Consider the following 27,488-nt stretch of genomic DNA (forward strand, 5'->3'; position numbering starts at 1 on the left):
ATGGGGAGTGGAGGCTACTTCTGACATGGACTCTGCCCCCCACCCACGTTGATCAGTTCTCCCTGGTGGGGCATCCTTGCCAGGCCACAGAGGAAGAGGACGCAGGCAGTCCAGATGAGACTTGATAGGCTGAGGTCAGATGATAGGGGAGGAGGGGGTCCCCCTTTGTGAGGACTAGCGGGGGGGGGGGGGAGGGTATTACTGGGAGGCAACTAGGGAGGGAGATATAATCAGGATGTAAAGTGATCAAAGTAAAAACAACAACAATAACAAAAGGAATCAGAGCTAGGCCTTGGTGTACGGCTCAAGTCCGTGGTGCCATGTTTCAGCTTCTCCACAGAAAGCTCAGCTCCTCTTCGTGCGACGGTGGAACTCAATTCATTAACCTCCCTCTAATGCCAGTTCAGATGCTAACTGATACTAAGACCAAAACCTTGGCCATAACTGAGCAAGCATTTTGTGCTTTGTTTATGGCTTGTATTGGTGGAAATGGTAGTGTTACTCTCTCGATGGCTATATTAGATAAAGTCATTTCAACAATAATGGTAAGGCCAGGTATGGTGGTGCTCGCCTGTCATCTCAGCACATGAGAGACACCCAGTGCAAACTCGAGGCCAGTCTGGACTCTGTAGTAAGACCCTGCCTCAGAAACACCTCCCAGGTTTTTCCTACAGAAATGGATTTTTTTTTTTTAAGTGTTATTGTGTAGAGAGCAAACAGGCTCCCAAAGAAGCAAGGAACTTGTATTTATCACAGGAACTTGGTTATGATATGTTTCAGTTACTAATCTATATTTATTTGTGTGTATTATTTCACATACGCATATGTATGTAAACATTTACATGTGTGTGTGTGCGTGCGCACGTGTGTGTGTGTGTGTGTGTGTGTGTGTGTGTGTGTATGCACCTGCATTGTGTATATAAGGGTGATTGTGAACTGCCATATGGGTGCTGGAAACCAATTCTGGGTCCTCTGTAAGAACAGTAAGTATATTCCTAACTGCTAAGCCATCTCTCTAGCCTCTTAATCCACATTTTTATAAAATTTGATAATTTTACATCTAAATTCAAATCAATCACACATGCTGGCAAAACCTAAAAAAAATACCTGTACTCCCCGTTTGTTTTCCCTCAGGCCTCGTAAGAGGTTAGAATCTAGTGGCTGTCACTGAGAAGCATCTTTACCCGTGTGCCTGTAGCCAGCAACTAGAAACATACAATTTGTCAGAGGCTCCTTCTTCTAAAGACAAATATATAAAAACAGTGTGTTTCTCGGTGTGCTTATGGAAACAACCATATCTTCTTTGATACTGAAAAGAGTAGAAAGCAACAATGGGCTTTAATTAGGAGGAAAACAAGAAAAGAAACAAATTGATGAACTTTAGATGCAGAAGAAAATGGGTGACTCTAGAGAAAGGGTTGGAGCAACTCAGAAATGTTTAGACTTTGTGTAGAGACATGCATGGTACCTTTCTTGTGTAGGAAGATGCTATGGAGTCATAGACACCTCTTCTGCATTTTGACTACATGCAGCAGCATTCAGGGAATAGGAGTCAGCTTGTGCATTATCACAGCAAACACTGAGCGCCTCTACATGCCACACTGGATACTGAGAGGAAAGAGGTGAGTTAGAACATGGTCTGTGTCACCAAAGGCCGCCAGGTTTGCACGGTAACCAACATGAAAACAAATGGAAATAAAGTATCCCAGATTCTGCATGTTGGTTAACGTCTGGCATGCCATAGTGTGGAATGCAAGCACTCGGGTAGACTAGAGATGTTTGAGTATATAGGGAAGGCTTCCTGAATGTGATGATGGTGTGTGAGCATCTTCGGTGATTTGACCAAGAGATGTCCCTATAATTTCAGGAAAGAAGTTCTTCCAGGAAAGCTGGAGAAATGTCTCTGTGATTAAGAGTGTGCCCTGTTCTTCTAGGGAACCAGAATTCCATCCCCTGTACCCACATTAGGAGGCTTACAACTGCCTGGAACTCCAGCTCGAGGGATCTGATGCCCCCTTCTGGCCTTCACAGGCACCTGCACCCAAGTGCTGAGATATTCATGTATACATATAATTGAAAGTAATGCAAATAAATCTCTCAGAGAAAAATTCTGCTTTGATTTTTTTTTTTGAAATGTCTACAAAAGTTATTCTTCAAAGAGAAATATTCTTTAGGTCTCAGGGTCTATACAGCACACATCTGAATCATACTGACACAATACAGATGATATGATTAGAAACAACGTGTGATGTGGGATGGATGCTGTGGCCTTGGCACTCCATTAAACAATCTTTAAATCCTTTCCACAATCCACAGGCACTGTCATTGCCATAGCTGACATATGAGGACCTATGTTTAGAAAGATGAAGAATGTTTTAAGGTCGTCCTTCTCATAAGTGGCTGGGATGAAGTTTAAACCTTACTCCTGTGGCTACAGGCCTTCAGGGCTATGCTGCATAAATGACTGTAGCTAGTAAAACCTTCCCAAATATTTTCATCTTGTCCTATACCCATGAGCTACACCTTGTAATTCAGGAAGGACAGACATCTGCAGCTGACCCCAGGAACCAGTTTCTGTGTTACTGGGCTCTTAGGTCCATAAACTCACTGCCTCAGTTTCCTTAGATTCCAAAGAACTTGGGAAATAGTGCTCTCGCTCTCTCTCTCTCTCTCTCTCTCTCTCTCTCTCTCTCTCTCTCTCCCTTTCTCTCGTGTCTGTGCGCACACTACAATTAATATAGTTTTATGAGACAAAAGCTAGAAGAAGGGAATTTAGCTGTATGTTAACAGATGGCTCTTTTTCTCCATGGAAGAGGACCTGAGCCCCAGTTGCCTCTACCCTCTCTCTGGTTTCTGTTAAGGAGACATTTTTTAAAATTCAAATCTAGGTTGAGAAAAATGAGGTCCTAAATATCTCCCATTTTTAAAGAGCAAAGTGTCTCAGGAGTTTTATGGGTGTTAAGATGCCATCCATTGGACTTAGCAGCTTCTTCTGTCCCAGGTCCATTTCTGCATGCCTCTAAGGATACTTCTTGTAGAAGTGAAAAAAGTCATAGTCTGATGGCTGAAAGGAGGGGCCCCAATGTGATTATTTCCTCCCCAGGAGCCATAGCTGTAGTATAAGATAACTGTTACAATGGTACAGGTGTGTGTATGCATGTATGCACATATGTGTACAGGTGGTTCTGTGTACATGTGTGTGCATGTGCATGCAAGCACGTATGTGTGTGTGAACACGTGTGTACCTGTGCATGAATGTGAGTCTGTGTGCACATGAGTGAGCATTTATATGCGTTATCCATATGTGTTTAAATGCATGCGTAGCATTTAACATCAACCTCCACTCTCATGAGAGAGCAATAATAAATCACTGAAGTATTAAAGAGAAAAATATGGGAAATCCAAATGCAACATGTATCAGTTCTCCCCCTGCCCCCAGAAGATGAGCTCTAGGGTCTGTGGAGTACTTGTTCCAAAGGGACTTAAGATCAAGTAGCCAAAGCACCTTATTTTCTTCACGTAGGTATTTATGAAGTTTGTGTTGGATGTTATTTATTCATCTCCCTACTCAATTATACAGCCTTATCATGCACAAAAGCAGTTCCTTAAAAAGCAAGCTAATGAAGAGTGAGTTTATTACTTTTCGGGTTTTCAGTTCCCCATGTGGCTCTGTATTTCTGCAGTGCGGGCCATCATGGTTGCAGTTATACTAAATACTCTTGAATTATTCAACAATACACTGAAAACCTTCTGGAATAGGGAAAAGTACATGAGCTCAGTACTAGAAGCAGGATTAAAAGTAGCTACAGTAGACAGACTGTACTACATAGGAATCCTGACCACGGTCCTTAATTCTGCCAAATAATTCAAGCAGGGCGGGACAGTAACATATGACCAGGCACCATACCCTACTCAGTTTGTTGTAGTTACTGATATGTCATAGGTAAGGACAGAAGTCTTTGGAAATATATCCATTCATTCACTGTTCTAAACATCCATCCACTTTGCCACCAGTTCTATCATCTACCTATTTATATTTCTAGCTATCTAGTCATCTATCCACCCACCTTCCCATCCAAACACCCATGCTTCTGTCCAGCAGTTACCCACCTACCCAGACCTCTTCCCCTAGTCTCCAGTCAGCCATCTTGATAACTATACAGCTGTCCCTTCAAGAAACATTAATTACACGTATATATGTTAAATACTAAGTGTTTAGTTAGGTGGTAAAAGACAAACAGGGCCAGTGAGGAGGCACAGCAGATGAAGGCCTGTGGGCAAAGCCAAGTTTAACCCCTGGGACCCAGGTAAAGATGGAAGGAGAAAATTGGCTCCAGCAAGTTGTCCTCTGACCTTCACATTTGTGTTGTGGCTTGTATTTCCTTCCCCCCACATCAGGTGCATGAGCATATAATATACACCAGTAACAAAAAACTTTAGCAATAATGTAAAAATTTAACAACAACAAAAACAAATGAGATGAGCAAGGCAAAGAAAAATAGAAGTTAAAAAGAGGAACCATGAAGGTGACAAATGGTAGGATGTTCGTCCCCATTTTAATTTGGCTGAAATAGGAATTGCCTACATGGCATTACATTCCTCCACAGACAGTGAGTCAGTGTTGGGTAGTCAGAACAGGGCCCCCGCTGTAGCTCCTCTGGGCTAATGAGTGGGGACAGGAGCCTCTCCCGACTTAGTGGCTGCATGCTTCCATGGACAGGGACTCAGCCATTTTCTGTTGTTTTTTATTTGCAATGGCATGGTCAGTGCCCACCAGATCTACTAAAAATTGAAATAAAATGTCACAAGGTGCTGGCAATGCAACCTAGTTCATGTGGTGGCACCTGGGTAGATGGTATACACAGGAAGTGGTAGTCTAGGGGCTGTCATGTGCCTGGTGACTGGTAAGTTCCTTATTGCCAGTAATGTTTCTATATCAAAACCAAAGGCGTGGGTGGGAAGTGCAAGGTTGAAGTGTAAGTCTGATGCTGAGGGTCCATGATAGCAAAGAACATAACAGACAACTGAGAAAAAATGTCCACAAGATGAAAAAACACATCATATTCTGGTGTACATGGTTTTTTTTTTTTTTTTCACACAGCATTCCCTATAAACAGCCCAAAATGCATTCACTTACTTAATGACAATTTATTGAATTCTTCATCTTTCAAAGCACTTTTGTGTAGGCAGAGAGGACGTGAAAGGAGTAAAGAGAAATTTGAAATGCCACAGGAATTGTGAGACTTAACACACAATAGGGAAACCAAGCAAGACCATGCAAGGCCAATGCTGACCACGACAGGGCAGAAATAAATGCCTCTGAGATCAGAAGAGGTGAGCTCAGTGGTGCCCGTGTGGTATCTCCTCTGCATGCGTGACTCTAAATTTGCTATCTCGGGGTAGCATAGATGGACGAAATCTTAAAAAGGGCCAGTTTACCAGAAAATGCTTCTACTTTCTGGGTCTTGTCACCTAAGGTGTTTGATCAATGCTTTGTACCTTCAAACACTCAGCTGTGGGAAGGCTTAGTCTAGACACACACACTTCACTCACCCTCTGCACATTCGTTTGAGAAAACGGAAGCCGAGGTGAAATGGAGACGTGTGGGCCATGCACACACGAAAGCCTGAGTCTTCTTAAGACAGCTGTAGTAAGTCAGGGTCATCCCTCCAGTTAAATACATCTCCTGCTACTCCTTTCAAATGCCTATTTCTCTCGACTCACTCAAACATTTCTTGGATGTCTCCTGTGTTTCCCACACATTAGCCTAAGTGCTGAGAGCCTGATGGAGACAGAGAAAGGTGGGGTTCATCTCCTTCCCTCCCCCAGCAGAGTGGCAGGCATCCCATGACAGCTTCTTTCCCAGAGCCGTACAGCAAGCCCTCAGCATAAGTCATGAATGGATGGACTGCTGGAAAAATGAGCACATGAGAGAATGTTTTGAAATCCAAACATAGGGATGTTATGGCAATTTCCATGTAACTGTAGAAGACTCTATGACTGAGCTCTGTGACTAACACTCAAAAACTTGGCACCACGAGGTTTCCTAAATCCACACTTAATAAATGATTGTATATTTGATATTCTTTCTTTACCTCATTACTGTTCTTATATTTTGCTTGGTTTTCTTCAAAAAGAGCATGAAATTTCTATTAGCATCAAGATGCATGAGCCAAGGAGTCTGGACCTATCCCTAGCATCTCTGTACCAGAACCAGGGCCATGTCTTACAGAAGGTGCACATCTTGGCTCCATGCATGACACATCTCAGATCCCTTCCCACTTAGCTCTTGCATCTTCCCAGTTGTATTCCACGAAGCACATCGGGATTGAATGACCAGACAAGAATGATGAAATCGGAAAGCTGCACTGTACTGGCCTTAGACTTGGTCTTCTGGGGTATGGGGAGGTGGTGGCTTTGCTAAAGTACTGCCTGTATAAACACAAGGATCTGAGTCTGACCCCCAGAACCCACTCATGTAAAAAGCCTAGCATGGCGGCACATGCCTGGATCCCAGCACAGAGATGAGTGGATCTCTAGGGCTCACTGGCCAATGAGTCTAGCCTAAAAAGTGAGCCCAAGGCCAGTGAGAGAGGATCCCAGCTCAGAAATCAAACTGGCAAGCTCCTGAGTGATGACACTAGAGGTTGATGTCTGGCATTTCATACATGTATGCATACTTGTACCCTCACCCACTCCATCCCACCCTGATTTGTAAAAACATACTGACCAAGCACAGGCTTTAGTCTCTTGAATACTACACACATTGCCTGGGTTTCGTTTTTTTTTTTTTTTTTTTTTCTTTGTTTTGGTTTTAGTTTTTCAAGACAGTGTTTCTCCGTGTAACAGCCCTGGCAGTCCTGGAACTCTCTTTGTAGACCAGGCTGGCCTTGAACTCAGAGAGATCCACCTGCTTCTGCCTCTGAAGTGCTGGGATTAAAGGGGTGCGCCACCACGCCCGGCCTGACTAACAGTTTTGAAATGGTGCAAAGTTTATTAAGCTGGCTCAGGTTTCACACTTGGACACGTGTTATTAGGTTGTCTTCTAACGTTCATTTATTTAGATTTAAGTGTCCCAGTGGGTCTCTGGACAAGCTCTGGATCCCACTTCACAAGTCACAAATGACACTTTCTAGGTGGGGAGGCAGGGGCTTCAGCAGGAAAACCCAGTTCTTGAGTTCCTTCAAAGCTCCACCGACATCTGTGGGCCTCCACTTCTCAGGGTTCCCTCTTGTTTCCCCAGCCTCATCTGTTGACAGCTGTGCTGTAGGGCAAACGAGGCCCTGCCACGGTGGAAAGTAAGGTCACCTGAGGAGGCCAAGTGCTCAAGGCTCTTTTCCCTTTGCATCGGACAGCGTCAGGCCTGTCCTGACAGGGCCACATAAGGATAAAAAATTAAAATTCAGTGAACAACATCCTCCTATTTGAGCAGAGTTAAGCATCAAACCTACAAGGAAGCCTTCTGTAGGACTGAGCCAAATGCCAGTCCTGGCTTTCCTGATTGCCTGGTGCATTGATGCACTCATCTAATGAACGGACTGGATTCCTTCCTCTCTGTCTCTCTGCCTCTTTGTCTCTCTGCCTCTTTGTCTCTCTGTCTCTATCTCTGTCTCTTTCTCTCCATGTCTCTTTGTCTGTCTCTGTGTGTGTGTGTGTGTGTGCGTGCATGCGTGTGTGTGTGTGTTTCCTTCAGTACTGTTGACCTTATTTTTCTGGGGAGGAGTATCTCATTGGCTTAGAATTTACCAAGAAGACTGGGTCAGCTGGCCAGTCTCCTCCTCTTAGCACTGGGATTTCAAGCATGTTTCACCACACTCTGATTTTTTTTTTTTAACAGAGCTTGCCTCAGGTTTATTTGTAAAAACAGCATAGGACACTGGTCATCTGTAAATAGTGTGTAGGTAGGCGTGTCGCACCAGTCCATCTGTCTTCACATAGGCAGAAGCCTTTTCTATGGGGCCTTCACAGGGGCCTGGGCAGCTTTGGGAGCCTGAGCTGGGGCTGCAGCCTGGGCCTTAGCTGCGGCGTTCGCCTTGGTTTGTACCTTGGGCTGTGGTTGGTACAGCCTACTACCCTTGCTCATGTAGCTTCTAATCTTCTTCCCAAGCTTGGGATGAGCAATGAAAGCGAGCCGGCTGAGCTTGCGGCTGGGGCCCTTTGGCATCTTGGGCTTAATGGCCTTAGGCTTCACAAGGGCTTTAATGGCCTCTGCACGGGCACTCATTGCCTTTGCGTTGTTTGCCTGCATCTTCTTCAGGCCTTTCTTGTTGTGCTTCTTGGCAAAGCACGTGTTCCTCAGGAACTTGGGGTCAACCCCCTTAAGAGACTCGTATCTTTGTGACCGGGGTTTCTTGATGCCATTTCTGTGCCATTTGCAGGACTGGTTGTGTGTGGTGTGGTTCTTGGACTTGGCCGTGTCTGCACGGTAACCGGCGCCTGGGCCTGGAAGAGCCACACTCTGATTTCTTTAAACTTTCATTTTATGTGCATGGGTGTTTTGTCTGCCTGTATATCTGCGTACCAGGTGTGTGCAGTGCCTGTGGAGTCAGGAAGGGGAGCCATATTCCATGGAACTGGAGGTACAGATGGTTGTCAGCTACCACATGGGTGCTGAGATTTGAACCCAGGTCCTTTGGAAAAGGAGCCAGTGTTCTTAGCCAGTGAGCCATCTTTCTAGCTCCCAAATGCTTTGATTAATTTTAATGGGTTCTGGGGATCAAACTCTCATGTTGTTAGGTTTCCAAGGCAAGCCTTACTGACTGAGGCCTGGATTCTCATGTGTGTGTGTGTGTGTGTGTGTGTGTGTGTGTTTATTCTTCTTTCTGGGCCTTATCTCTTTCCTGGACTGTGTCACTAAGGGTCACTGCGGGGATAGTGTTCCTAGGTCATAACACAGTCTTTGGCTATATGAAGAAAGGCATCACTATACATCAAGCATTCCTAATCCTTTTTGTTTTTTGTTTTTTCGAGACAGGGTTTCTCTGGGTAGCCTTGACTGTCTTGCGCTTGCTTTATAGACCAGGCCAACCTCGAACTCACAGAGATCCTCCTGCCTCGGCCTCCCTGAGTGCTGGGAAGCATCCCTAATTATAAAATCAAATTGGCCCAAAATAATAGATCCCAGAGTACTGATATGATAACACAGGAAGAAACTCAAACATCCAGCCCCATAGTCAGGATGTGGAGGCTCCAAACTCACTGTATAAAGTTGCTTTATGCTCGGCTCATGAGGTATATATGAAACATAAATGAATTTTGTGTTTAGACCCGGGTCTCACTCTCAAATACCGGCACATTATGTGCAAATTACAAGACAAAAGGTTATAAATGTACATCCCTTCTGCTCCTGCATATTTTTTGATATTCCAAAGACATCTTTGTTTTTGAATGGTGTTACACAGTAAAAGGGTGTAAACTAATTATCGGACTTGCCATCACTGAATTTCAGTTTAAAAGGCCAGGTTGTGGCCCCTCCCCACCCCCATAGTTTGCTCAGCATGCTTTCTTATAGTACCTAGGACTACCTACCTCGGGTGGTACCAACCACAGTGTGATGGGCCCTTCGACATCAACTATCCATCATGAAAGAAACTGTCCCATAGGCTTGCCTACAAGCCAGTATTATTGGAGGGGGTGTGTGCATTTTCTCAATTGAGGTTTTGTCTTTCAAAATCACCCTAGCCTATATTGTTGAGACCAGGAACACTGGGACTCTAAAATTTTGTTAACATCTTAAAAAAAAAAAAAAAAAAAGTAAGCAGCAATTCTACAAAGAAAGGCATCACTATAGGTCAGTGTCCCTAATCTTAAAATCAAATTGTGGCTGTCTCATTCTTCATGTGGGTTCTTCATGGGGAGATGCTAAAGGAACTCCCACCCCCAAACAGAATGAGGCATTCAGGGGTCACTTCAGGGTATATAATCAAGGACCGAGAAAAGGCTGGATGTCACCCATGGAGTCAGTTAGAGTGAGAAAGAGCAGAGCAGACACAGTGGGTAGGGACTCACTCTGTCTAAGTGATAACTTTATTGGCCTTGAAGTGGCTGTCTCCATGGAGAGTGAGGCTCTTGACCCAGTTAGGAAGGAACTCCTGTGGGAGTGGTGTCAAAGACACTCAGCAACTAACCAGAGAGCAAACTAGGTACGTGTCAATGTCCCATGTCATTTGGAAGTTCAGTGACACTTTAGATAAAGGCCCACCTAGACTTGCTTTGTCACGAGGAGCCATTAGCCTCTACCTGGAAGGCTCCTTCCTACACAGGCTGACTGGCTGAAGAGCTGAGTGACATACTGCTTGGGCTCTGAGCTCCTGGGATCCCACAAGAGTGATGGTGAGTAGGCGCCAGGCACGTCTGTTCGAGGAAGCAACTTTCTTCCAACTGGACCATGTGCAATGCTCATCTGCCAAGGCCCTTTGCACTACTCCCCCCAAAGGACAGCAAGATCCTATTAACGTCCTTAGCAAGCATCACCTCAGAGAGTATCAGTTCCAGTATGGAAGAGGCAGCAAGAATCTTACTGCAGAGCAGCCATGTGGACCTCTCCCGACAGAAGCTCTTCCGTCCACGCTAGGCCAGCTCCAGGCCAGGCTGGCAGTACCCGACATACAGAGGGAAGCCTGCACCATATGGAAGGTGTCCCTATGACTCTCCACTTAGGAATAAATCAGAGACTTGTGTTCATGGCATCAAACTCCATTTGTTCTTTTGTTCAGGGTTGTGTTTCCAGGGGGAAGATGGGCGGGGGAACCAGGAAAGACCATCTGTGGCATGTAGGGAGGGATGCGTGGCTGCTGAAGATACAGGGATTGCAAAGACTAGGAGAAGCAGACATTGAGAAGGATGAGGGCTGTGGAGATAGGATTGGATGTCAGGAGGCAGACAGTAGAGCAGACTAATGGTGCAGATGGAGGGACAAATGGACAGAATACCCAGGGCATGGACATGAGATGACTTTCTCAGTAAGTAAGACAATTGAATTGGTTTACATTCTTAAGAGCACACAATTTATCCATATTGCTTCCTTTGAACTGCAAACAAGCCCTAGGAAACATGCTCTTTATTCTGGGAGTAGGGAGACTGAGGTGCAGTGAGAAAACATACTTTCCTGGCCATACGGTGAGCTGGTGGCAGTCCATCAACCCCTGACCTTGGATTTCAGACTATAGTCTTCCTAGGGTACCCCTGGCTTTTCCCTACTTGTGCCCACTCAACGGGTAACATAGACATTTCCCCCATCCTTTCCTCTAATGTTTAAATGATAGCTACCTGAAGAAATCTTTGCATATGGATGCATAGATTTTTATGTTCTTTATAAAATTGTATGCAACTTTTAAATTCTTAAAATACAGATACTACAAAGAATAGTTTCTGAGGAATAATCTATTTGGGGATCGTAGTATTAACCTGGATTTTTATTATTTTATTTCTATACTAGTTTGCTTTTTATCATTGTGATGAGCACTATGACTAAAAACAGTTTGGGGAGGAAAGAGTTCAGTTCATCAGATGGTCTATAGTCCATCGGTGAAGGAAGTCAGGGCAGGAACTCAAGGCAAGAGCCTGGAGGCAGAGCTGAAGCAGAGGCCACGGAGGGGGAATGCTGTTTCCTGGCTTGCTGCTGGTGACCTTCTCAACTAGGTTTCTTATATAACTTAGCACCACTTGACAAAGGGTGCCACTACCTCCAGTAGGCAAGGCCCTCCCATATCAACTATCAGTCAAGACAATGCCCTACAGAATTCCCTATAAACCAATCTTATGGAGGAGATTTTAACATTAAGATCTTTTCCTAGCTTTGTGTCAAGGTGATTAAAAACAACCGGCAGGGAGAGATGGCTCAGAGGTTAATGTGATCTGGTGCCCTCTTCTGGCGTGCAGGTGTATATGTAGGCAGAACACTATATACATAATAAATAAATAAATCTTTGAAAAACAACAACAACCAGCAGATGCACCATAGACCATGTTCCCATGGAACTCCATGACACCCAGCATGTACCACTACATGCCACAAAGCTTGGCCAAGTCACAATTCAAGAGACCTTCAGGACCCAGCACAGTCTCACACTATTGCTCAGACATAATATATGTGGACATAATGTGTATCCAAACTCACCGAGTGTGGTCTCTGTAGGTCACTGTCTCTGCCTGTCACCCAGAGTTGCTATGGTATGCCAGGTATTCTGCTAGGTGCCTGGGAGGAATCCACACTCCCATTTCTTACTTATGTCTCAGAGATCAGGAATCTTCAGTGTACAGAATTTTCTTCAGCTTGACCCTTTTCTTCTTATATTCGGGAACATGCATTCTTCTATCATCCAGCCCAGCATTCGACCATTCATCACCCATCCATTGTCCATTCATTACCTGTTCATCTGCTGTTCATGCATGCATGCTCATATATATCCATCTATCTATGTAGCAGTTCATCGATCATCCACTCAATCTACTCATCATTCATTCGTGCCCACGGATGCATCTCTCTGTCATACAGCCACCATCCATTCATCTACACATGCCACTGTGAGCACTGGGAACTCTATTTCCCGAATATCCTTTCAAGAGGTCTCCAGACCAGAACCGTGAAAACACTGACCTGAGTTTGGATTCTTAGGACCCATATAAAGCTGTTGGGGGCACTACACATCCATAATATAGTGCTCTTGTGTGAGATAGAGGGCAGAGACAGGAGACTCTCTGGAAGCTTGCAGATGACCTAGCCTGAATTATATATCAGCGAACAACAAACAGATTTCAAATAAAGTGGAAGGCGAGGACTGATAGCCAAGGCTACCTTCTGGCTGCCACATGTATGCCATGGCAAGCATATGCCCATACTCACAAATGCATGAATGCATATGCCCAGATGCACTCATGCCACACTCATAAATATACATGTACATGAATGCACACACAAAGCACACGAATCATACATGCACATATGCATATACAAATATATGTTATGATGACTGAGGAAGGAGCCCTGGACCTGCTCGAGGAATTAACAAAGTTTATCCTTAGATGACACTGAGATAAGGACTACAGTGAAGGAGAAGGGCTCAACAAAGAAGAAAAACAAGCAGCAGTGTGCTGACAGTGGGAACCTCACATGGAGAAACCAAAGAAGGAAAGAGGACGTGCTATTCAAGGACTGGGGAATTCCCTCAGCGTGAGGCATATGTCACCTAGTAGGGTGACAACTGAGACAGGAAGGACAGGTTAGAACAAGAGCACATAAGCTGCCAAGGCTGATGTTAACCACCAAAGCCAGGCCTTTTCTTGTTGTCACCCTCACGGCAAGAGCAGCTACTGTATACGGCCATGGCTGCTGTTTTCATGTTGACAGAGCACCAGGTATGTGCTAAGCATGCATTGCTTTGCTCACGCCCATACCGTAAGATACGAGTAGATGGGATTTTAGAGCTGATGAAGTCAGAAAGACTCATCTCAGATTACACCCAGTGGCACTGGGACCTACTTTCAACCCCTATGTGCATTTCCTGTATTCAGTTGCGCTCGGCTCCATGTCTGACCTCAACATTATCTGTTTTGTTAACTCCCGTTTTCTGCAGAGCCTTCCTGGAGACGGCGCAGCAAAGCCCACACCCCTGAGGTGGCTCTCATCACTGTTTATAGGTTCATGTGTCCACTCAGCTCTCAGAGGTATTTGCCATTGCTCCCAAGATGGCCACTAACAGCACCACACCCTACATGTAGCTGTGACCTTACTCCTCTAAGTGGCAGCTGCCACACCAGACAGGCACTGAGAATGGAGAGCTGCCTTCTCTGCTGCTGAGACACCATCAACATGGGCTTCGTTCCCCCTGTGGTCGGGGCAGAGAGGACTTGTTTATAGTATGTCTTCATGCACAGCTCAGCCAGTTCATTCATTTAACAAAAGTCCAGCCAAGTGCCAATAAGATACCGGATGCCAGAGACTTCAGAGCACTGACATGTAGTTCCCGCTCCCCCGCACCCCAATTCAATTTAACAGATTGGAAGAGTAAATACATTCGTGCTCAAAAACTGTACATCAGGTGCTCCATGCTCCAGCCTGTGACCATCTACCATGCTCCTGTAAAAGAATGAGGTTTCCAGGAGAAATGGGCTTTGAGGATCCACTACCCGACTGTCTCTCCCCACTTATGCCATTTACTTTTTAATTTCCACATCTCCACTTTGTATTTCAGTGCATGTGAGCCTCTTTGAGAGTGTGCCATCTGCCATGACTTGACCACAAGGCTTCTGAAGCAGGGATGGGGTGTGCTTGGCTAGGCTCATGTCAAGTTGATGGACAAACTAGAGTTATTTGAAGGGAGGGAACATCAGCGGAGAAGATGCCTCCATAAGGTTAAGCTGTAAGGCATTTTCTTAATTAGTGATTGAAGGAGGAGGACCCAGCCCATTGTGGGTGGTGCCATCCCTGAGCTGGTAGACTTGGGTTCTATAAGAAAACAGACTGAGCAAGCCATGGGGGAGAAAGCCCCAGTAAGCGGCACTCCTCCATGGTCTCTGCACCAGCTCCTGCCTCCAGGTTCCTGCCCTGTTTGAGTTCTTGTCCTGACTTCCTTCAATGATGAATAGTAATGTGGAACTATAATCCAAATAAACTGTTTCTTCCCCCATTTACTTTTTAGTTATAGTGTTTCATTGCAGCAATAGAAACCCAAGCTAAGACATGGGGTATATGGAAAGATCCCATTTAATCACAGAAGTCTGTGGCATTCTGTGAAACATGCCAAAGGCATGTTTTAGTATGTGGCTGGGTGTTCCTACAGAAGATGCTGGATCATGATAGGTGTGGAGCTGTGTGTCCAACCAGGATATTACCTTTGAGGGTAAAGAGTAGCATACTAGTCAAAAAGCAATATAATGGGCCATTGTTTTTGTTTATTTTTTAAATAGGGAAATAGCTGGACATGCACGATGGCACACACCTGTAATCCTAGCATTTGAGAGGCTGAGGTGAGAGGAACTCAAGTTCCAGGCCAGCCTGGGCTGTGTACCAAGACCCTACCTCAAAAGTAAAATACAAACCCAACACTCACATATAAGTAAATAAATACTCAACATATGCCATGAATACGACCATGCGTGTAATCGCAGGAAACACAGCGCAGATAACCCGGTATGACAACTGTGTTTGTTTCACATGCAAAGCCTACAGTCTGAAAGCAATGGAAAAGGAAATCTATTTGAGGCCTGGAACTGGTGAAGTCCATTTGAGAAGCGCACCTTCTGGATTCATTTCTCGTGCACTTAAGACAACACTGGGTGCTTGAAAGACATTTGGTGATAACACCAAGAAGCCTGAAGAGTCTTCCAAGGGACAACGACAATGAACACAGACACATCTTTTACCCAGGCGAGGAAGCCCAAAGGCGGGAAACCACACTAGTAGGGGTTATTTGGAAGTGGGGTGAGGGATGCTGCAGCTCTTCCTGGGCAACCTAAATTCATAAAGCAAGGAACACTGGCCCATGAGCACCCCAGGTGATTATCTAGAGAAGCTAATAAAAGCAAAGCCACCCTGGGTGCAGTATGGTGAGTGAGGAAACGCTACAGTCAGCCTCAGAGTGACCCAGCTTTAAACGGTCTAATGTCCTTGGCACTCTGGGAGTTTGCCAAAAGTCACAGACACCTAATAAGAGACTCAAATGCTTGGGAGAAGGGGGCGGGGGGAAGCTTCCTGGCAGCTGTCCGTGGGTCTAGGAGGAGACCAGAAAGGGATACTTTCAGCTTTAGGAGATAAATCGAAGTCAGGGATGGAAACAGAGGGTCCAAAGCTAAGCCAGTGGCTGGCCAACACATGTCTAAAGATGCAGATCTCATACATGGAGAAAAATCCTCCAGTTCCCGGAGGCACGCTTAGCTTGTGCCCCTGTATTGACTTGGGTTGCTGTCATCTTATTATGATTTAAGTTTTCTTTTGCAACGTTTTTATTGGATTTGTCCTTTGACGGTTTCATACACGTATGAAGTACACTCTGCATGCTGTGACCACTACCTCCCTTCCTCTCTCATCTCCCTCCAGTGCTGCCACACCTCTCCTTCCATACAAATCCCCTTCCCACATTCACGTCTTTAAAAGGGGTTTCTGTTGTTTGCTTTTGTTTTTGTTTTGAAACCAACTGGGTTTAACAGGGTCTGATGTGCGAACTACCCGCTGGGGTCTCATAGGCTTAGCCATGGGTGCACTCCTGAAGACAATGACTGCGCCACTGGAATCCACTAGTTACCAGGAGTTCAGCAGGGAGGGGCAAGGCCCCATGACTCATTTCCAAGTCCATCCATGACTGACTGTTGACAGACCTAGTCTTGTGCAGCCCCAGTAGCTATGGGACCATGACTGCACCGACTGTACCATGCTCAGAAGACAGCATTTCACAGCTGCTCTCCCTGCCCTCCAGTTCTTATAGTCTTTCTGCTCCCTTCTTTACAGAGCTTCCTGAGCCTTAGCGGTGCTGGTGGTATAAATGTCCAGGTTTGGACTGAACACTCAGCCAAGACTTATTCCCAGCACCTCAAGCAGACACTCACCTCTGTGCTGATGGCTTGCAAAGTGAAGCCATACCTAAGGCAGGAAGTAGCATTTGTCCCCCAGTATAATAAAAAAAAACATGTAGAAGGCAGACCATTACTGTGTCCCTATCATAATTTAAATAAATGCATTGGAGTATTTTGTGCAAATGTAAAACAGAGTCCACAATCAGCTCCGAAGACTTCTTCCAATCCAATTAACAAGTGAAATATAAAATGAGACCTGGGTCCCGGAATCTCCACAAGCAGCATTGGAGAGCTTGTAGACAATGTTAAAGCAAGATGGTTCACCTCAAATTTCAGAGTAGAAATGTGACATTCTCCATTTCAGGCATCTGTGTTTGACTCTGAGGATTCCCTTGTGTACTCGTTTAAGGCTTGAGCATATCCAGGTCCGAAGGGGGGAAGCAGACCCACGCGTACCCTTCACTCCAGTTATGTCAGGAAGCAGTTTTTGAGCATCTACAGCAATGAGGAAGGAAGTGACAGATGTGGGTTTGAAGCTGAGGAAGGATTAAAAATCTGCATTAGTTGTGTGACATGGTGGTTGTTTGTCAGTCTTAAGTCGTATCCTCATTTATAAGTGGGGACCTCAGACAATCAAAGTCTTCGCAATCAAGAGCAATCCGTAAGTGTTGCAAAGGGTTGGGGGAGGAGGGTTGAGGAGGTCTTGGCCAATTAACACAAAAGTTCAGCTCGATACAGGAATAGGTCAAGATGGTTAATGTAGAACATGATGGTGGCTAACAACACAGTATGGTATTGTTGAAAAGTGCTGAGCGATTATAGCAGTTTCCACACACACACACACACACACACACACACACACACACACAGTGGTGTGAAGGAGTATAGGCATTAAGTGGTTCATTTGGCCATTCCACGATGCATACACACCTGAAAACAATATGAACATGACAAATTATATATATATATATGTACATATATGTACATATATATATATATAATTTTTGTCAATGGAAATACATATTAAAAAATCTTCACTAATTATATATCAATTGTAAATATCACCAAACTCCCAGGGAATACTTTTTCTTTTTACTGCTCTATTTAGTGTTAAGCTCCTGGGAACTGATATTTCAAAGAGCCACCAAACTGTTAAGCATAAATTAGGTAAAACTGGAGACTCTGGCAAGCTTGCCATGGTTCATGCATGCTTTTAAAGGCAGCCAGGGTGCCTTTTCACAAGCTTGCCTGGGGCTCACGGGGCTGAGTGGGGCAGGGGCAGTGGAGGGAGGCCTGATTGGTGTAAATAAAGGCTAACAGAACACAGCCATCACTGTGTTGCCTGGGTCAGCTTTTGTGTTACACTGGCAGAGTGGAGTCATTGGGACAGACGCAGTCAGGCTAAGATACACAGCGCCTGCTCTTCTGTAGTGTCTCACCCTAAGGGTGCTAAGATTTACTATTTGCTTTTGATGACCGGCCCCATTTCAGTATAATTAAAGGTTAACTTGTAGAAGACTGATAAACTGCAAGTGATTCTGTTAGTTAGAGATGATAAACCGTAAAGTTTCGGAGTTACTGGCCTGAAGGACATTAACCAGTTTTTATCTAAGTCAGCAGTCTTATTTTATCATTTTTATTTCCTTTCAGCCAGTATCAGCCGGAATGAGACCCTAATTAATTTGACGTATAAACTTTTGATAGATGTTCACTGCACATGTATGTGAGAGTCGTATCTTTAACTTTCTGGACTCTCTGCTTTGATATAAATTACTTCCATTTGGTCAATGAGTGCATGCACATTTACTGAGCGACGCTGACTAATGAGCAACACGGGCCCTCAGATCCCTTTCAGTGGAAGCATTGTGTGAGGGTGGGCGGGGTGTGGGGGAATTCAGGGTAACAACTCAGGTTGGTAGAATGGTGTGGAAAGTGACTCAACTCAGACAGCTGTAGTACACTGGACACGCACAACATACGTGGGGAAATGGGTCACAAGGACTACGCAGAAGCTGAGGGGTTTGTTCATTCAGCTAGGAGCCCATGCAATACGTGGGGGTGGAGAGGACATGGGGGTGGAGGTCCTTGAGGGGCAGTTGTGATTTAGCCCGACAGGAAGGAGGAAGCACTCTGAAGCTGGGAGCTTAGAGCAGAACGTGAGGACTCAGAGGAGAGCCAGGGACAGTCTCGGGGATGGGACGTACATCCAAGGGCTGGGTTGGTAGCATACCTCAGGGGCAGAAGTGAGCCCAGGAAGGGATTCTGGGTGTGGCATGAGAAGCCTGGATCACTATATGGGAGTGTGTGTGTGGGGAGGGGGTTACTACACATGATTAGCGTTCAACTGATAGCTAAGGAGCACGCACATTTGTTCATTCACCAAAAGTATGCTCGTATGGAACGATAGCTGGGTGGTTAGAGCACTTGCTGTGCTAGTGTCAAGAATGGAGTTTGGATCCCATCACTGACAAAAGTTGGGAGCAGTCTTTGGACAAACCACTTCCTCCATGTCCCCAACCCACCCCTATACAGGGCAGGGTGGAGACAGGAGCATCACTGGAGATCTCTAGCCGCCAGCCTAGCCGGATAACTGGAGCTCTGGGTTCAGCAGGAGACCTGGCCTCAAAGAAAGAAGGCAGAGGATGATAAAGGAGAGCACCTGATGCCCTGTTCTGGCTTCTGCACACTGCGCCTATCACGCTAGCACACAATACTCTCCACCTCTAAACACACGTAAGTATATTTTCACTGCCCACTTACACATGATTCCGGGTGTGGAGATATGGTGGGGAGCAAATGACATTGCCATCACAGTGGAGCACCATGGTATTTGGGAAGATATTATGGCAAAAACTAGAGTTAAAAAAAAAAAAAAAAGCGGCAAGGAAGATGAACAGCAGGTGGTGAAGGATGGTTGCCACTTCTCCAACAAAGTGATATATGACCACAGACCCAGAGGACTAGGTCACTTTTGGGGACAGCTAGAACAGACCCTTGAGTTAGCTCTGAGCAATGAAGGCACTGGGAAGTTTGAGCAGAGGCTGGTGAGAGAAGACCCACACTTCATAGAGACTCCTTTGTACCGTCAGAGCTCATGAGAGATGCTTGGAGACCCAGACAAGTGGATGACAATGTTGTGGAGAAGCGAAGATGAGGAGCTAGAGGATGGAAAGCGGTGTTGCTTGACATCAGAGAAGATATGGTGCAGGGGAAGTGGCCCGGCCGGGTGCAAGTCCTAAAGATGTGAAAGATGATCCTTGTGATTCAGTGATGGAGTGAGGGTGTCTTTCGGTCATGGAGATGGAAATGCCCAGCGTGGGTCATAGGATTAGGAGCCTGAGAATCCCCTCACCCAATATGCAGATTGAGGGGTGCAAGGGAGGTGGGATGAGGCAGCTGAGGGAGTGTGTGCAGAAGCTAGGCCCTAGAGCACTCTGCATTAGAGTCATGAGGGGAAAGGGAAATTGGTGGTATTTATAGAACCATCAATGGGGTGGCAGTGGGTGAATCTGGGAACCGCAGGGCAATAATGTTTCTGAAGTGTAGTCAAGGGAGGTCAGGACCCAGCTTAGACTTCTGGGTTTAGCAACTTCATTGTCATCGGTGCACAAATAAGAGCTGTTCTGGAAGGTGAGAGAAGGAAGAATGACAGGAAAGGAAGGAAGCACAGGAGGGCTGGAGACTTACTGTCTATAAACTAGACTGTCATTTGGGTGCACATGAAACGCAGGAAGGCTCACCTGTGACACTCAGTGACTCTGTCCTGCTAGAAGTGGCCCAGGACAGAGCCTGAACCTGAGGCCTCCAGAGACCAAGGGTGTGGGGAGAAGACAGTTGGAGCAACACCCTTGTGTGGGTGAAGGGTGGGCCTTGGGCACAGTGATGGGATGGCCTTGGACTGCTGCAAAGAGGCTAGCTCATAGGACCAGAACATAGAGGATAGTGTCTGGGCACAGTGGCACAAGCAAGGTGTGTTCTTTGGAGCTTAGGGGAGGGAGTGGAATGAGGAAATGTGTCAGGACCATCAGGGAGCTCATGAGGTTCTCTCAAAAATAAAGGATGATTAGAGAGAGGCCTTTTGTCTGGCAGTGACAGAGAAGAGAGAGAGAGAGAGAGAGAGAGAGAGAGAGAGAGAGAGAGAGAGAGAGAGAGGGAGAGAGGAGAGGAGAGAGAGAGAGGGGGAGAGGAGAGAGAGAGAGAAGACAAAGAGACAAGAGGCACGCTCGCGCGTGTGTACACACACACACACACACACACACACACACACACACACACACACACACACACACACACACGCATCCTAAAAACAAAGAACAAAATGAGCATTCACCGAACCATGAAATGATGAGTGCAAGCAAGGCCTCCTGGGCACAATGGCCTTTTCTTAACCAGGATTATGACTTTGATGAGTAGACTTCCTCAGAACTCTAACTGCTATCCTGGTAGGTCCCAGTCATGAGTCTACAAGCAGCACAGGATGGGGAGGCAAGGCACTGCTCCCTGGTACCATGTGATCTCCCATATCCAAAGACAGACATGCTTTAAAGACTCAATTTCAACTATGGCAAAGGAGAAGTCACGCTATCTGGAGAGCAGTCTAATGAAGTGTCAGATGACAGAATTTATATGCCAGGGGAAGGGCGAGGATACCCCAGCCAGCTCTCTTTCTCTCTTCCTCCCACATGCCGGAACTGTTCCTAGCCCCTGAAAGGAGCCATCAGAAGAGGCCAGATGTTCTGGGGGAGGGGGGTGGTCACTGGCTCCAGAAGCAAAAAATCTGGCATCAGCTTTGTAGAAGCGGATGGTAGGGCTGGGGCAAGCATACCCCCTGGCTGAGTGTGGATCCCATCACTTCTGTTTCTGGGTCTGAAGACAGAGGTCTCTTCACATCCTACCACAGGCTGTGGGTACTCTGTCTGCCTGGCTTTCAGCATGGGGCCTGCTACCTGGCATCTATCCTTGCAAAGCAAGTGAGCGACCCATTGGAAACAAACTCAGCCCCGTCTCAGGGTATGTCTGGCCTTCAACCTCACAATATGCTCTTTCAATTCTATTTTTCTTTAAACCTCACCAAATTTCATGTGTATTTATGAATATACGGTTACTGCCAAATTCCTGGCAATTTATTCATATTCAAAACTCCCAGCTGTGGTGACAGAGGAGTCCATTTTTCAAGAGGGAAAGAAATGATTTTCCCAATATATCAAAATGTCCCATTTTTATGGTCACATATCTGATATCAAAGTGTGAGGAAGGAAGGCTGGAGGAGGAGGTCCGGGGATATATTTTTCCTCAGAGGTGGGGGAAGCTGACCTTTCAATGGTGCCCATTGGGCCGAAGGAATAAAGGGAGTGATAGAGTGCCCATGCTTGTTTATAAAGTCACCCTCTCAGCAGGCCAAGGCCTCTCGGACTACCTAGACAGGGGTTTGGTCTGGGCGGTTACTTGGAAGATTCTGGCTGTGTGTAAAGAAACATGGTTGGATACGGATAATGAAAGGCGCATGCTCAGGGTGGGTGGTCCCTCAACCTAATGCCACGGAGAGAAGCAGGGCCCCAGAACCCACATGGTAGTGGGCAGGAACTGACTCCCACAAGGCAGGCTGTCCTCTGATTTCTACCTACGCTTTGCCCTCTGCTCACCACCCCCCATATTAAAAAAAGATTCTTTAACTGGGGGGGGGGGGGGGGGGGGGGGGGGGGGGGGGGGGGGGGGGGGGTGGAGTGATGGCTCAGCACTGTAACTCTAATGGGAGGAATACAACATCTTATTCTGGTCTTGAGGGTACCAGGAATGCATGTGCACAGTCACATATGCAAGTTAAACACTGATACACATAAGATAATGGTAAAATGAAATCTAAAAAAAAAAAAAAGATTCTTAAAGAAAATCAAACCAAAGACCAACAAAGAACCAGAATTCTGGAGTTATAAGCATCAATGTGTCCCCCTTGTTCCATCGCTCTACTCTGTGAGATCTTAGACCCCTCATAGCCATAGCACCTGAGTTCATGAGGCCTACATATGACATCACTACACGGCAGCCCTGCTGGGGGTGAGGGGGTATAGTAAGACAACGCCTGCAGGGACTGGAGAGGTAGCTCAGCAGTTAAGGGTACCTGGCTGCTTTTCCAGAGGAACAAAGTTCAATTCCCAGCACCCACATGGCAGCTCATAATTGTCTGTAACTGCAGCACCAGAGAATCCAAGGCATTCCTTGGGCACTGCCCACAAGTAGTGAATAGATGTAATTGCAAGCAAAACAATCATACATATAAAAGTAATAAATAAAATGTCCAAAGATATTTTTTAAAAGATAATGCCTAGAGAGGCCCAAGTAGAGAAGCCAAGTATGCTTTCCACAATGTCAACTCTTACAGCAAGGGTGACTCCACGCCTAACAGGGCTTCATACACTTAGACATAGAAAAGAAAAGGATCCCAGTAGGCTGGAGCATTGCAGACCTTAGAGAAAGACATTCTAGCAAGTGTCTTTGAGATGGGTCTTGGAGAGTTCCTAGTTCTTAGATGGTAGAGGATTATTATTAACTCAAGGCAATAGAGATGTCTTGGGCATTGACACAGATATTAAAATATATACATATATATCAGTCTGGACAGCAGTGGGCTTTCATATGAGGAATAACAGGAGGCCAGACTGGAAAAGTATGTAGTCAGCTAGGAAAGATCATGGTCCCCAATCTCAGGGAGTTAGCATTGCTTTCATGGGCAAGGCTTTTGAGCTCTGAATCGGGAGGAAAAACTGAGAGATGCCCACTGTACTGGCTGGTTTTGTGTCAACTTGATACAAGTTAGAGTTATCAGAGAGGAAGAAGCCTCAGTTGAGGAAATGCCTCTGTGAGATCCAGCTGTAAGGCATTTTCTCAGTTAGGGACCAGTCGAGGAGGACTCAGCCCATCGTGAGTGGGGCCATCTCTGGGATGGTGGTTGAGCAAACAATGAGGAGCAAGCCAGTAAGCAACACCTGTCCATGGCTTCTGCATCAGCTCCTGCTTCCAGGATCCTTCCCTGACTTCCTCCAAAATGAACAGCAGTATGCAAGTGTAAGCCAAGGAAGCCCTTATCTCCCCAACTTGATTTTTGGTTGAGCTGTTTTGTCACAGAAATAGAAACCCCGACTAAGACACCACAATGGTGGGTTTTGTGAGGAGTTAGGATCTGAAAGAAAAGCTCAAACGGCTAACTTGGGCCTGTGACTGTGGCTTGTTGTGGAAGTTTTGGCTTCTTTAAGAACTCAGTTATGTTATGTAAATATGTTTTTGTTTTAATCCCAGGGATTTGGGATTTGGGGGGCTGCTCTGGTTTGTCGGGGGGGGGGAGGGAGGGGTAGGGAGTGCTTTGAGAAGAATGCTTGGAGGTAATGGTCAGAGGAGTAAGAGGAGGTGATACTGTCTTTGTTGTTTATGGCTGAATATCCTGATGAAAACTGGTATTGCCCCAAAGAACCCAATGGCCCTAAATGGCAGGAAATAGGCAAAGAGAACTAAGTCTCTTTCCCCCACTAACCTTCTTTCTCTCCTACATGGTGTTGGGGTGTTGGAAGGGACTGGGAAAATGGGAGAAAAAGACATAAACCAAAATAAAAATAGATTTTAAAAGTATGCCTACAGTGGCTTTCTTTGGAAACGGGGTCTTTACAGATAGAGCTAATATGGCTCACACAGGAGGAAGGTCCAGCTTCCATTTGACATAGACACTCAGAAATGAAAGCCATGTGAAGTCACAGAAGTCACAGGGAGGAAGAGCACGTGACTACGGAGGTCGAGAGTGGAGTAATGCAGATATAAGTGAAGAAATACAGAGAAATGCCAGAAGTAGCCAGCAGCTGGAACAAGCCAGAGACATTCTACCTTAGTGTCTCCAGTGGGGACCGGGCCCTGCTGGGAATCTCAGGCTCTTGACTTTAGACTTCTAGCTTTTGGAACTGTGAAAGAGCTAAGTGTGTGCTCACTCGCATGTTCTCTCCCTCTCTCTCTCTCTCTCTCTCTCTCTCTCTCTCTCTCTCTCTCTCTGTCTCTCTCTGTCTCTCTCTCTCTGTGAATGTATGTAGAGGCCAGAGGCAAACCTTAGGTATCGCCTTCACTCACTCTCCACTTGGCTTTTTAAGATAGTCTGTTACTTGAAACTGGTTGGTTAAGCTATCTAGGCTAGCCACTGAGCCCCCAGTGATTCACATACCTCTGCCATACTCCGATCCACCAACCAACCAGTGCTGGAATTGTGAGCACATGCCTGTCTTTTCTATGTGGCCTAGCAACCATTTTATTTGCCGGGTCACCTCCCCAGTGCTAAGTCCAGTTGTGTTCAGCATGCTGATAGCTATGCCAGATCCAGGAAATGACTAAGCATGGCATGGGCTCAAGGAGGAGCAGTAAGAGGACTTGGACGTCCGAAACAGGTGTTCTACTTATGTTGCTATTGCTGACAAAGTACCTGGGCACAAAGTGACATAGAGCAGGAACGATCCTAGGTCGTAGTCCATTACTGATGGGAAGTTGAGGCAGGAACTCAAAGCAGCTATTCACAGAAGAGCTGCAATCAAAAGCAGACAAAAAGGAACGTGCCCACGCAGGTGGCTTGTGGGAATCTTGTGCTTATTGTTCGGCCAGTTGCTTTGTGCAGTCCACATTCAGAGCAGCTCTTCCTACTTCATCTAACAATCAAGGTCATCCCGCACAGGCACACCCACAGGCCAGCCTGGACCAAGTAATTCCTCGGTTGAACCTCTTCTTGGGTGATTCAAGGTTGTGTCAAGTTGACAGTTAAAACTAACCAGCCTACCTGATCAAATGTCAGTGACAATGGACAGAGCTGAGAAACTGTCCTCTGAGTAAAGCAGCGAGACTTGAAGGAAAAGATGAGAAAGACAGCAAGGTCGAGTGGCATGTAAATGGTGTCTTTTCATGGACAGACCAGCTATACTTGAACAAGACATTCTGGCAAAGGAGGGATGGCTATCTGGGTCTGTAATGATAGAATTCATTCAGTGGGAAAGAGGAGCTTCATCCCACAAGAAACATACACTGCAGTCCAGGAACCCCAGACGTCATCTCCGGTGCATATTGGAGACACATAAGATTGGACAACCAAAATTTTGCAAACATCTTGGCTGGACGGTTCTTTCAGTGGCAGGAGACCCAACCCCATGAAGGGAATGTGCTCCAAGCCCTCTGCGTGGATTAAAGCTGTCGGTACCTGTGGAAAGCTTTTTCCTCAACTGGAGGTCTCTAGAAATATCAACAAGGCACACCATAATTGTTGGTTAATTTGTTTCCAGCGAATTGATTCCAGATTTGGGCTTTTCCCGTTATGGCCACTTTTACCTCTTTTAGTGCACCCTGAAGTTCATGAAACTATAATTTTGTATGTGCTTAATAACTACCCAATGACATTACAGAGTCTGGAAATGTTCCTTTGTCATTTTGAGATACCCCACCCCATAATCCGAGGGCTTGGAAACCCCACAGTGCTCTAGTCCTTCTACATGTCTCCTTCCCCATCTCCCTCCAACTAGAAGAAAAATAAAGTCCACTTTCCAGTCAGAATAATTGCCACAGTGGTGGAGGAGAGATATTTTTAAAAACTTTCTCCCCAAATTACAGATCTGAGATAATGATGAAAGTAAAATTGCAGTTTCAAGCCTGAAGCAAACTCTGTCAACGAAAAACACAAGCCACTCACAACATGCAATTTTCTTGGGGCCAAGAGGCATGAAATAGGCTTTGCTACAATGCGAGTCTCATCATCGCTAACTGTCTCAGAGCTCAAGTGACTTCAGGTTGTACGAGGTCCCCCCAATTACCCCAGGTTCACAGAATTCTGTCTCGAACTTCTATGAAGGGACAAATTGAGATCTGCTCCTCAAACCACTGCAAAGAAAGCCGTGTCCCTCTTTGCGACACTTTCCTTCATTTGCCATTGGTGGGGTAGGTGGGCTATAGTAGAAGCTGAGTATAGATCCTCATGGGCTTCTTCTTAAGAAACCGTCCTTGACGAAAATAAAGTGTCCAAAAAATGCACTCTGTTGATTAAGTGAAGTGAAACTTATGCATAGTAATAGAGATGGGGGTTACTGAGGCAAAATCCAAGTATAACTTTTATCCTAAAATTCAAGATATTTTTCATCTGAAAACTGAAAAAGAGGGTGGATTTTACTTAACTTATGGGCATCATATTGTTTTCTTTTAAAGAAGGAACTAGAAAGCATTCTTTATTTGATATGCATATTAATATGTCATTTGCCTCCCTACCAGCATCTAATATTCAGAAGGATTACAGTTTGAGGGAGAAAAATATCTTGGTTCAATTGTAACAAAAATAATATTTAAGGTAAATACTGCAACAGACGTTTTAACTTTATTTCATAAAAGCAAGTAGGGTGGAATTCCTATGGAATGTAGGTACATTGGCCAAGAAAAATTATGTTTTACAGATTTCAGACAGCCCTTTTGAACAAATATAGAAATGTAAACACAAGGAAACACAGAAGTCAGTGAGAAAACAATGGTTTAGGAATAAGCTGTCGAAGCAATACAACGTCACCAGGAGCCATCTGTCTTCAGACACGAAATCTTATCTCATAAACACACCCTAAGCATCCTTTACTTACTTGACAGGATCTGACTAAATATCTTTTGAGGTAAAAAAAAAAATTTCCTTCCCATTCCCACAAATCCCTCAGAAACTTCTGGGCAGCACTTTTTTTTTTTTTTTTTTTTTTTTTAAAGAGGTTTCATAACTGTGGGCAGTAAGAGGGTGTGACCCATACAGACCACACCATTGCCCCAGCTTTTCCTTTTGTAGCGGCCTTACTGTCTATGGTAGGGCCATTCTTGGAAAACTGAAGAAACTCAGACCGTGTGTGTGTGTGTGTGTGTGTGTGTGTGTATGTATGTGCGTGCGCGCGTACGCGTGTTGTGTGTGTGTGTGCAGTCCATTTTCGTCTCTTCAGATGTCTTCA

General features: G+C 45.5%; 2 protein-coding genes across 2 annotated transcripts in view; both read right to left on the reverse strand.

Moving 5' to 3' along the window:
- Adam12 (ADAM metallopeptidase domain 12) overlaps positions 1–27,488 on the reverse strand; it is a 328,346-nt gene that overhangs the window by 141,182 nt on the left and 159,676 nt on the right. The gene's annotated exons all lie outside the window — the stretch shown is intronic.
- LOC127190130 (60S ribosomal protein L29-like) overlaps positions 7,914–27,488 on the reverse strand; it is a 45,822-nt gene continuing 26,247 nt past the window's right edge. The window contains exon 2 of the mRNA XM_051147165.1: positions 7,914–8,442. Coding sequence (XP_051003122.1) covers positions 7,952–8,442 — 491 coding nt within the window. The 3' untranslated portion in view covers positions 7,914–7,951. The remainder of the gene's footprint in view (positions 8,443–27,488) is intronic.

Source organism: Acomys russatus, chromosome 5 (assembly GCF_903995435.1).
Source record: "Acomys russatus chromosome 5, mAcoRus1.1, whole genome shotgun sequence".
NCBI classification, from domain to species: Eukaryota; Metazoa; Chordata; class Mammalia; order Rodentia; family Muridae; genus Acomys; species Acomys russatus.